The 12,553-nt window shown below is 36.2% G+C and overlaps 1 protein-coding gene across 1 annotated transcript in view; it reads left to right on the top strand.

The window, feature by feature from the left end:
- The window catches only part of SSBP2 (single stranded DNA binding protein 2), a 175,831-nt gene that overhangs the window by 122,984 nt on the left and 40,294 nt on the right, over nt 1–12,553 (top strand). Inside the window, exons 5-8 of the mRNA XM_026070465.1 lie at nt 1,366–1,425; nt 4,741–4,807; nt 5,008–5,078; nt 9,110–9,177. Coding sequence (XP_025926250.1) covers nt 1,366–1,425; nt 4,741–4,807; nt 5,008–5,078; nt 9,110–9,177 — 266 coding nt within the window. The remainder of the gene's footprint in view (nt 1–1,365; nt 1,426–4,740; nt 4,808–5,007; nt 5,079–9,109; nt 9,178–12,553) is intronic.

Here is a 12,553-nt window from a genome sequence, read left to right on the forward strand (position 1 = left end):
AGAGTTTTAGTGAACTGTCTGTGGTCATTAGCTATAGCAGACTAGATGGTTCCTGTGTAAGTATTTTTTTTTCCAAGAGGCCTCAAAGTGTGGGTTTGTGCAATACCTTATTTGTCATGAGATATTCGTCTTGGAAAGTTCCATGGGAACATCCTTTCTTTTATATCTCTCACTTCTCCTATGACGCCCAGGGCAGTGTCGTGAACAGAAGTGAGTTTCTGTTTCATAACACATAGTTGCATGGCATTTTTGCTTTGCCAGTGCCTGACAATTTAGGCACAGGAGAGAAGATGCTAGTATATTAGTAGAAGGTTTGAGAGGAAACCTCATGGAAGGAAAGATTTTTTTCCTTCAACTCTTAAAAGAATCTTAAAAGTCTTTTTTGTCTCCATGTTCACAGTCAAAGTATACTTTTAGCTCTTCATTTTCTTCTGGAGTTATAGGTACATTTGCTTGCCAAAATAATCCTCTTCATCATCTGTCTAGTCAGATGTTTGTGCCTTTTTCCTGTGGATCTCAAACTTGCCACTAATCTTGCCGTCACATTTGGAGGTGGAACAAGTAGAGATGTTAAATTTATTTGCTGATGCTAGTATTCATTTATCATTCATTTCTGGTCTTAATGTAAGGGTCTGACTTTTTTTCTTGGCTATGAAGTAGTATAGTAGTAGCCAAAAGCCACTAGAACGCATATAGTGCATCATAGAGTGCAGGATGGGATGACAGAATTGAGCGGATCCTTGGTTTTGAGAGAGGAGGAGTTGTACTGAGCATGGAGTTATGTATGAAGGGATGGGAGGGGTACAACATCAAGTTAATACAGCTCATATAAACCACCAAAGTTCTAGATATTTATGACAAACTTGAAATCTGTGTCCTCACAGGTTAAATCTTGTATTGTACTTTATTATATTACTATGAAAAAGTGAAGGGAAAGTATTTGCAAATTATTATGCTGTTATTTACTTCTTGACTCTTCCAAGAACATTTTTCTTTCATATTCCAGGGTTCTTATCTCTCCCCTTTAACCAGTGAAAAGATTAGATGTGTGATTTTGTGGTCTGAATAGTTTATTATTCTTCATAGATCATGCATTAAGTTGTTTATACTCTGCTTTCACAATAGCTTTAGCAAAATTTTAAATAGTGTATCTTCATAGCTACATTCACTAAGGATCTTTAAATTTATTTAGTCCTGCTAAATATTGCAGAATAATGTACTGAGCTATTGCAGAATAATGTGCTCTGTGGAAGTATGTAAGCTGGATTCCTGCAATGTGAGCATGACACAAGCCATATGCCCAGTGACTCAATACAGTATTTACAAGCTAATTTGAATTATTCAGCAGTGTTTCTTTTTTCCTAGCCTTTCATGTCCCCTCGGTACCCTGGAGGTCCAAGGCCACCTTTAAGAATACCCAATCAGGTAAGAACTTATCACTGATGCACATTTGTGTTCCAAGGACATGCGACAGTGTTGAGAACAGGGAATGTTCTCTTGCTGCCTCTAACATACCAATTTCTCTAACGTACAAAACTCACTTAGTTTCTCTCCACCCCATTTCATCTGACCATTAAAAGGCTATTTTGATATGGTGCATGACAGATACGCCATTCCACTTTCAGCTCATGCTTACGCTTAATTGGTGTCTACGCCTCAAAATTTATTGTGCATTAAGCCTGTCTATAGAGAGAGAATATTGTTGGCTTGTGCACGGCTCTGCTAAGCTCAGCCAATTGATGCTGTCTCCTCTGAGAAGGTGGTAGAAAGTCTGCATAGTTGCTATATTCTGTAAACTTCCCTAACCACATTAAGCAGTTAGCTCTGAGAGTTATTTTACTGAATTCTACATATAATGCATCACTCCCTCCTATTCCTTCTTAGATGCGTAAAGTATTTTTATTCACAGTTATGGAGATCATCGGTGAGGTACAGCTATCTTAAAGCACACTGTGCCTCTTGCAGGCACTCTGAGGAGTTTATGAAAGCATCGAATTCCCAATTTCTCTCATCTCCATCAAAGGATATGCATGCTTGTGTAACAAGAATGAGTAATGAGCTGCTGTTCGTCAGCAGAGACCTTTATTGGCCCATCTGTGAAAAGATGGTTCTGGAAGCAGATAACGTTTGTATTTTTAAGTTCTCTACTCCTTAAGAGTAAATAGAGGAGGAGAAAGCAGTTGTCAGCAGATGAAAAGTTAGAGATAAGCAGACAGAAAAGTATCAGCTGAGCTCTGAAAGAGAAACTGGGTCATTTATAAGATTGGAAAAGGTTGATAGGATAGTGGAATAGTTTTTTTGTGCAACTTAGCCTTCCAGAACTGTCTTTCTTTTGGTCACAGCTTGATGAGGAGACTTCCGCTCCAGCTTCAGCTATGGCTGTTTTTTATGTCTCTATGACGCAGTGTCAATAAACTGGTCTTGAGCACTGCACATTGTTGCCAGAAAGTTGAAGTTTAAATTTTAGTAAGCTGGAAACTTCAGGCTGCAAGACTTTTTCAAATGTTCCTTTTGATGATGTTAGAGAGCAGGTAAAGTTATATACAGCATAGCTACTTTCGCAAAAGGGAAATGAGTGACTTAATTAACATTCCTGAAGTGATCATCAACGGACAATACAAGAGTGCAGTTTAATTAGTGCTTTAGTTACATATTTGTTACAGATATATTGTAACTCTGTACAAAACACCTTCCTGCTTTTTTCACCTTTCAATAATACATTAGCCAAAGATACACCAGCATTTGGCTTTCACTTATTCTTTTATTTCTCTTTCTGCGTTTCTGAATTATGTAAATACTGGCAGGTAAAAACTGGATGTGGTGAACGCTATAAAAGTACTGCCAACCTGCAGTTTTAGTTTCAAAAGCTATTTTTGTCTGAACATTACATTATTTTCAGTTTAGAGCTGTGGCGTAATCTTAGTGAATTACAGCTCTTGTGATTCATTTGCATTATGCTGTATTCATGAATTACTGCTTTTGGCAACACTGCCATACTGTAAGTTACAGTATATATGGGCAGTATGTGGAAGTAATAAACTATTGTAATGCAGCTTTAAGGTTGAAGTTTTGATTACATGAAAGTCAGTAAAAATCACAGTTAAAATTCCCATTGTAAATATAATTCTATCCATCAATACATTGCAATAGGGATTGTATTTCTTAGGCAAGGAAGTGTAACACAGGGCGTGCGTACATAGCGCAGTGCAGTGCTGTGTAAGGATGCTGGGAAAGTTAGCAAATACTGAGTGCCACACTAGTGTGCCTGAGATCCCTCTTGTACTTGAACATCTCGTCCTACAAGAGCATTCGCTCTTGGCAATGCATTGTGCTATGCAGATATACTCGGTTTTCTTGAAAAGTAATACGGTACATTGGAAAGGAACTGCAGTCCCTTACGTAACTATCCACACTCGAGTTGCTGCCTAAGTGTTCGGTCAGTGTGCTCAGAGCAGCTCCTCCCTCCTCTGCCTTATTTGCCACCTGTCATCTCTGACAGAAATGACCAGTTCTGCTTCGCTAGTATTCAACATTTCTCTGTGTATTTCATGTGTTGTTCTTACATATCATCCTGACTTTTAAGATGCTGAAGTCAGTGTAAAACTCTGATTTAAATGATGTAGTCTCTGATTATATATATTCCATAAATCTTAAAATAGAGTGCCTTTTAACTAGGTGTTAAATGAGGTAACAATGTGGATCTTAGTTTTGAATTTCATGCCTCCTGTGGAAATAAACCTTAGAATATATGCAGGTAGGTTCCCTTTTGTATGTGTCCCTAACCACCACAGTATTTCCAAGTCAAGAGTAACTGATGCATTCCCTCAGTAAGCAACACCTGTGTTGCCTGAATACATCACTTTCATAATAGCAGATTTACTCACTCCAGATAGTTTTTTCCTGAAAATGTGTTGCTGTTTTGAAATGTTAAATAGTACTTTGTGGGCGAGTCACAAAGATCCATTTATAACAACATTTTCCTAGCTGACTAACTTTAGGTAAGAGGCTACAGAAATTAGCCTTAAACCTAAATCACTTACTATAAACCCAAAGGGCAGATAAAAATTTGGGGGGTTAAAATAATATGTTTGATTTGGACCGGAGGCGAAGTAACAACACAATGTATCTTCGTGCTTGAAGGCAAGATTTAGGAGTAGGCTTTGTGACTTCTGTATCTTCTGTAGATGGATAAATGGCTTATCTTGGCATTAATGCCCTTACAACAGTAAAGCAGAGTGGAAGCTAAAATATCCACCACATCACAGCCCTGCTGCACCTTACCCTCTGGATGCTGTGTGGTTGGCTCTGTTATGGCTCAGTCTCAGAGACAATCATAGTCTCCACATTTGGCCTCTTAAAGAAAGATGTTAAAATAATGGTTAAGAGGGAAAACTCTGTAAAAATTTAAGCTTAGGATAAATTGCCAGGTAACTGAGAAATAGGCAGTATTCTGAGGTTAAAAAATAGTAAGGTAAAGTGAAGGAAGAACTGGGGAAAAAAGAAAGAAAATTAGCCAAGGGAGATTTTTGGAAATTTATTTATCCCTAATTCCATGGAAGCCCAAGAGCTTGTCTGTGCAAATCCATAGTCAGAGTCTTAGGCATTTAGGAGAGTTATCTCTTAGGTATTACTCTTCACTTAGAAGAACCATCTCAGAATTAAAAACAAAATACCTGTATTTGTATTTAACATAAATTACAGTGGATTATCTCCTTTTAAAACAATTTTCTATGTCTGCAGGCACTTGGAGGTGTCCCAGGAAGTCAGCCATTATTGCCTAGTGGGATGGACCCAACACGGCAGCAGGGTAAAGTACCTTTATAAAATAATTATGTAGAATGCTCAAAAGTACTGTGATCTCAAACTTTAGTCTTTCTCTCTACGTTTCAAAGTTTACTGAAGCTTTGTAAGCTCTTCATTAAACTAAGAAAGAATGATTTGTTAAAGTTGTTTCAGAAGGTGCTCCTATATTGCATGGTTGTTCAAAATACTTAATTTTCTTTTCAGGGCATCCAAACATGGGTGGGCCAATGCAGAGAATGACTCCTCCAAGAGGAATGGTTCCTTTAGGACCACAGGTACCTTCCACAGATATGTATCTGTTTGTTTTGACAGGACCTACTGCTTTAGCTTTTTTGGAGTTGAAGGCTGAATGTGCCAGAACCTGTTCGTCTAATCCCATTTTTAAATAAATTTTATCTCTTTTATAAAAGTTAATTCTGAGTTGCAGCTCTACAGAGTCTCAAATTCAAAAATCAGTTATTTTAATTAACAGTTGAAATTAAAATGAATCCCTTAACTTGCTTATTTCAGAAAAGTTATGTTTGTCCCACAGCCCATGTATGTTGTAATCAAAGGCTAAAATTTGTAAAGGAGCCCAGGGACTGAGTAGATGTTTCCTTCTCTTCCCAGTCTAATTAATTTCACTGTTTGGGAGGGAAAAATCAATTTCATAATACAACTAAATTAGTCAAACTCCTTGTAGCAAAAAAATTCCCCAAAATTCCTGCAAAGATTTTTCTTCATCTGCTAGAATTTTGGTGAGTGCCAGAGATATTTTGGTGTAAAATGTAAAGTTCMTGCTGCCATTTCTTCTCCTTATCAATCACAAGCATCCCTCTAGCTCTGTTTTCAAGGAGTGAAGCAAACCTGAATTGCAAGAATCAACCTTCCCCATAGTGCTGACCTATTTGTAGTTGTATATAGGCTCTTTCTTTGAAAGTGTAAAAATATTAGTGGATATCTGTCATTGTTACATTTTGATAATAAATTAAGATAAAAAATAAATTAACACTAATGTATACCTGAAAAATGAATCCAAAAGATTATTTTGGTTTTTGTCAATTCTCTCAGTGAAAGAAAACTTTGATGGTGGTGTTTTTTACAGGTCTTGCTAGTATTTTATTCTCCACTGTGCTCATTGTGCCCACACTTAAATTTTTACTTCCCCATTTCAGATAATCTCTCTAGTGACTTCTTTGTTCCTTGGAATAGCAATTGAATTTTAAATGATTAAATAGCTTTACCTTTTAAATCTGTTCTTAACTGTCTTTACAGTTTTGGGTCTTCTTGATAGAAACTAATTGTGCAGTTCTACACAACATCTGTTGTGTGACCAACAAACTGTTATTAAACACATTTGTTGGCTTTTCTGTAGCATTGAAGTATATTTACCACTTGCCTTTTGGAGGTAGAAAGCGAAGCGTTGCAATGCTGCCATATGAGGTTGAGCTGATACTTTATGCAGCACCATTAGTCACACAGCAGGCAAATCTCATGCCAGTTTTTTTAAGGATGACTTTTCCATTTTTGCTGTCTCTTAAAATCCGGTGTTTTTATAAGGTTTTTCTTTCTTTTGCTGAACAGCATCTTAAAATGGGGAAAAATACAGCTAGTCTACCCAAAATTTAAGTTCCCAAATTAATCTTTTCTACAGATGCATCATCATCTCTCCTTGTACCTTGCTTTTAGGATCTTCTCAGAAAGCCATTCAAAAAAACAAACTGATAGGATCTTTCACACCTATTTTCAGGTCCTCCTGCTACAGCACTGTAAAGTTAACTTAGGTGTTAACTAGGAAGCTCTGCTCCCTTGCTGCACAGGCAGAAGAATTGGGAAACTCTTAGTGTACCGGTATAGAAATGCTTATGCCAAGTATAGCATGTATTCGTTTGTTTCCCAGCTGTTATAAACTTTTATCCATGGGAACACTTCTATGCCCATATGACTGTGTCTATACTATATACTTATAGCAGTAAAAATCAGGACGGTAAACAATTTTTTTCATTATAAAGTCATACCTCATATAGTGTGACTGAAGTCCCCCCAAAACAGAAGAGTTACCTCAGTTTTATATTTTTCAGGGCTAGACTTTATCGAAATAAACAACGCGAAGCAAAAAGCAGTATACAATCATAAATGCTTGAGTCTGTCAAAAGCTCCAAAGGATGTGGTTCAGGCTTTTTCAAGCAGCAGTTATGCCAGCTGAACAGGCTACTACCTCAGATCTGTGCCTGGCTGTTTATTCCCAGTCTCTCATATTAGCTGCTGAGCTTCACACATGCTTCCTAATGCATTCGAGTCAAGAAGAAATGGATTAACTTAAATATTTAAAAAATAAGTATTGGCTGATCTGGCTTATTTTGACGACCAGAAGTTAGGGAGCATTCCTGTAAACAGCTCAGCCACTAGATAAGCAGTGGTGATGGTGACTTCTAGTAAAAAACTGTAAGAAGCAAATTAGGGCAATAATCTCTGCAGAGAGCATAGCTGCAGCTGAAAGAGCCTGTGTGTCAACGGTCTTAATGAAAATGCTCTTACTTTAGGAGCAAGAAGTTTTTCCAGTCCTGCAGGATTCTGTAAAGAAGTTTAACCCAGGTCCACACAAATGATTCTTGAACTAAAAATTAAGAGAGGAGATATCCAACAGATCAAATAAGGAGAATAGCTTAGCCCTCCAAATCAAGATGGAAAAAAAGAAATAAAAAGGTTACAGAACTACTGCTTTGTTACAGTAAGACTGTGTCCCCTTCCAGATCCACTAGTGCCAACTGAAGCCATTACTGTGCCCAGCTGCTTCTCGCTACCCACCACTTACTGCCCTACAGTTCTGACAGAGGAGTTGTTACTGTGAGCATCCTCTAATCTATGCCAGGCAAAATTATCTGGGATAACTCAGGTTAAATAAGTGGTTTGAGTTAATCTGGCTGACTTTTGCCTGAGCGTGCACACCAATCAGTCTGCTGGCAGTACAAGAAAAGGCAGGAATGAATAGTGGCTGATGGCCAGCGACTATTGACTAATACTATCTTCAGATGACACTGTTGGATCTGGAAGAGGACATCTGTTTGCAGCCTTTGGACCTGTTCTTGCAAACCAGCTAACTATGGGACACTTTGGGGAGTGTCAAGGAAGAATTAGAATTATGGGCTTTTTGTTTCCAGCAGCAGAACCTCGTCTCATGGTTCTAGATCAGCTCTAGGTAAATGGCTTGTATCACTCAACATATATGCAGCGCCAGGCCAACACTGTGAATCTCATTATCGCATTTCTCCCAGATCTTCCTGACTTCATGTTAGCATGTACTTGTGAATCCGATCAATACAGAAAACACCCATAAGTTTGAGTCATGTAGTTTATGTAGTTTATAGTTTGGAGATATAGTTTATAGTATAACTAGAACATATTAGAGTTTTATTACTGAAAAATAGACAGCAACAATGGCTTAGAACTTTTCTTAAGTAAATAATTTTTTTGCCCCCTTTCAAAGTGCACAGCTGTTCATTTTAGAGCATATGCTATTATTCATTCCTTTGGAATGTCAGAAAAATATAGCAGGATTAATACAAATTACAGTGTGAATTATTGTTATGAGGTGAGGCAGATTGTTCTGTTTGCATTCATTTAAATACAAAATAGATATAATTTAGTTTTTCTTGTAAATAGTAAAATTGCTAGGCTTTTGTCATAAAATCATCAGAGCATGAACTCTGATTTTATAGGCCTTGGGCAATTCATTTATTGGCATTGTTATGACATTCAATACCATATTAAATAATTTTCATATTAGTTACCTTAAACTGATTAGGATAGGCTTGTTAGAAGAGATATGTACTGGTTATTTTATATGTTATAAAAGTGATATCATATATTGTAATTTCATAGAACCATTTATTGATGCCCTGTTCATTAATAAAATCTAATTAAAAAATAATTCTATTTAAATTCCATAATGTAGAAATCTCAGAAAAGTCCACATTTCTGATTTTGAATGAGCTTCCCTGGTATAAAAGTTGAATACAGTATAAAACCTGCCCTTCAGTGGCCATTGACTTTACCTCTATATGTGTAAGTAATTTCTCCTGACAGACATTTTAAGTATTCTTAGCGTGTTTTTATTGTTTGAGTAGAACATGCAATTCTTTTTTCTTGGGGATAACAATATTACTTTTTAAGTCAAGAATGGAAACTCCTGAAACAATGAATTACATTGGCCTATCCAGTCAGCAGTTATGTAGGGATATCATTAACCTGCTGTCCTTTCTTTCCCCCTCCTCTTTGGTTTTGTTTTTTTGTTTTGTGGTAGTCTGACCCTTGGTTATCATTGCAGAACTATGGAGGTGCAATGAGACCCCCACTGAATGCTTTAGGTGGCCCGGGGATGCCTGGAATGAACATGTAAGCACAACAATAAAATCTTATAATATTTAGAAAAATCATTATTTCATTGTAGAAGTAACATCTGTGATACATAAGACAAGGGAGAACATGTTTTGGTTAGTAACATGGTTTTTTTGGCTAATAACTGCGATTAAAAAGAGGTGAACCTACAGCAGTTTCATTCTTCTGCATGCATCTCTTACAGGCTCCTTTGTTTCCCTCCAAGTATGTACAAATACTGAGGTTTTTCTACAGGTCAAAGTTCAAATATTGGGAATATTTTGTCAGTATAGTCACCAATATTCACTTGTATGTATTTTTCTAAATGATGTTGTTTACATTATGTTCTTGTTTTGCTGATTAAATATTTTGCCATGAGTGGTACAAGTATTCTTCCTTTCTGCAAAATACATTAAAATGACTAATGTAAAAGTTATTATTATTTTTGCTGCTGTAGACAACCCAGCCTTTCTAAGCATATAGAAAATTTCAGATCTAAAATTACCATATCTAGAGTAGACTAGATTTAAGCTCAGGATTTTAGCATAGCAAATGGCCCAAAATGAGAAATTTTCTGCACTTTTAAAAAATCCTTCAGTGGCTTTCAGTGGAAAAATAAGTTGTCCGTTGCATTATTTAGATTTCTCTCTTAATAGATTCACAGGTTTTAAGGGGCTGTTATAATTGCCTTCAGCATAATACAGACCAGACATTATCCAGACATTCTTGTATCTTCGCCCTACCTCTATGTAAACTACTGTGATTCTTAACCAGCATTTTGCAACCTCTGGTTGGATAGCAGAAGGTAGTATGGCAGTCAGGGTATCAAGACACTAAAATGTTATTACAATCTAAAGCAGAGAACACTTTCTTTTCTTACCACTTTTATACCTTTGTTTTTCAAGAATGAGTGTGCAGCAGATTGACACAGAAAATACAGTCAAGATTTATACAAGCTTGTTATCATAGCTAACCATTTTTACTCTTATATTTATAGGAAATATAAACAATAGATGATAATTTTCATTTCAAATAAAGAAGTACCAACCTGAAGAAGTTAAAGAGGTATTGAGTTAGATAATACTTTCAGAAAAGCATCTAATCCAGCATATCCTTAATTTCTTCTGATTTCCAGACATACCTTGAATTCTTGAAGCAAATAAAATAAAATCTAAAGTTGGGTGTTACTCTATCATAGACATCATATATTGGACTCAAGACAATTCTAGGAATCTTCCCAAGGGTAGGCATTTCTTCTTTTAAATAAAATTGATGTAGAGAAAATATTTACATATTTGAAATTCAGTGCAAGTATAATATAAGCAGTACATAGACTTCCTTAGGAGGAAATTTAATGATAAGAAAAGAAAATGTAACTTTCTAAAATACAATGTTCTGGAAGTAAAATTCAGGATAGGTAAGATATTTTGAGGATATTTATCCACATAAATGAGAATTTATATATAAAAGATAAGCAAACAGGTTCCTGGATTAAAAAAAAGAGCTCTTCATCTTCCAAAGAGCAGAGAAGGATATGGTTATGGGTTGAAATACTAATATTTCCACATTGCAGCATTAGATAAGCACATTTTATCTTGTGTTTAGTAAACATACATAGGTGGTGTTCTTTTAATTCAGTGATGTGGGAAGTGCATTTTCCTTTGAACTTCTGTGTTCTGTTGAAGTGGGTGCCATGAATTGCAGTCCTTTACTTGGGGAATTCATGAGCTTTGATACAGGGTATGATTTCTTCAGAGAGCCACATGATGTAAAATAGTAATTATCAAGTAGTTAACCATAGCTATCTGTATGTCTGTCAGGCATATGCTGCGCTCCTGAACATTTCTTAGGAGCTCATCTTTACTCCAGTTCAGCTGCAGGCAGGAACTCAAAGTTGGTTCCTGGTTTTGAACAAGACTTCACACTGTCCTGTGCCATAAAATGCACTTTGAAGGCTTAAGAGAGTACGGAGTACTAGTTCTAGAGTATTGGGCTGGAGCACAACATACTGATCTGTGTTACATGCTGAGTCAGAGACCTTTGGAAGCAGTGCCATTATTTCATGCCTTCTACATGAATAATTCTTCAAAACATACTTTTTTAGGGTCAAACTGATCATTTTTTTCGTCTGATAAATAGAGTGGCATATGCTCATCAAAAGGAGGATAAAGGTTTAATGGTGGTTTGGCAGCACAAGCCTTTTTTCTTAAACATCAGCTTGGTTTCTTACTGTAAGTTGATGCTGTCAATTTTGCCTGAAATCTGATGGTACTAAGTTCTTACACTGTGAAATCTTGCTAAAGACTTGGTTCAGACTCAGTCAGAGTGCGTCTAAGGATAACCCATGGGCAGTAGCAATAATGGAGCCAAATGTGCTAGAATTCATTATATTATCCCGTACAATTTATGTAATGCACAATACTAAGAAATATCAGTGTAAGTCATTTACTGTACTTAAATTTCTACGCAAGATGATGACTTCCCTCTTGCATGTATTATGTAGAGTGCATATTAATTTACATATGCCTGCACACAGACATATCTTCTTCTTATATTTTCCTGTGTTGTACTCAGTGTTTTTGGATTTCTGTCTATGTTAAAATATAAAAATATGTATACTCTACAAAACCAGTTGCCGTTTTAAAATCCAGCCTTTTCTCCTGGGAAAGCTCACAAGGAAGCTGTTTTTTGTTTAAGAGCAAAATATCTGCCAAATATAATTTTATGTTTTTCTAGATGAAAAAGTGTTCTCTATTGTCGAAAATGGCAACAACCAACCAGAGAGCTGTATTTCAGTCCAGGAGCACATACTCCTTAAATGTAGTACTGCTAAATAGTTGCTTGCTCCATCCTAACTAATATGTATCAGACCACTGTTTGAAACAGCTGATATATATCCTGTGTCTTTTTAAAAATAAAGTTATTTTAGCTATAAGGTTTTAAGCTGAACTTTGGTGTAGCAGTTGTTAGTAAGATGTTATTTCTTCATGGAAAAATGCCCTCTTTGGGAACAATATAGTAAATTTCAGGGAGCTGTGTTAAATTTCACTGGCACTTTTTAATGGCCTGTGTGACCTGCAGTGCTGTATAAAGCACTAAGAATATCTCAGTCATGCCTGGGGGGGGGGAAGACATTTTATTTTTTAACTTCAATTCACAAACTTATGTCTGGATATTTAATTTCCTGGTAGAATATGTTCACCCATTAGGAAACTGAAATACTTTATTTTTTCCAAATACTGGTATCAAGGGTATAGGACTTACTTTAAGAGTGGAATGCAGCTGTAATTAGTCATAACAGTGGATCCTTTGTAAATTACTCTATTTTGGAACTGGTACCTTCATATAATGTTTTATGACTCTGTTGATGCTTCCAAAATAAACATTTAATAAA

Source organism: Apteryx rowi, unplaced genomic scaffold, assembly GCF_003343035.1.
Source record: "Apteryx rowi isolate R43461 unplaced genomic scaffold, aptRow1 scaffold_310, whole genome shotgun sequence".
Classification (NCBI taxonomy): domain Eukaryota; kingdom Metazoa; phylum Chordata; class Aves; order Apterygiformes; family Apterygidae; genus Apteryx; species Apteryx rowi.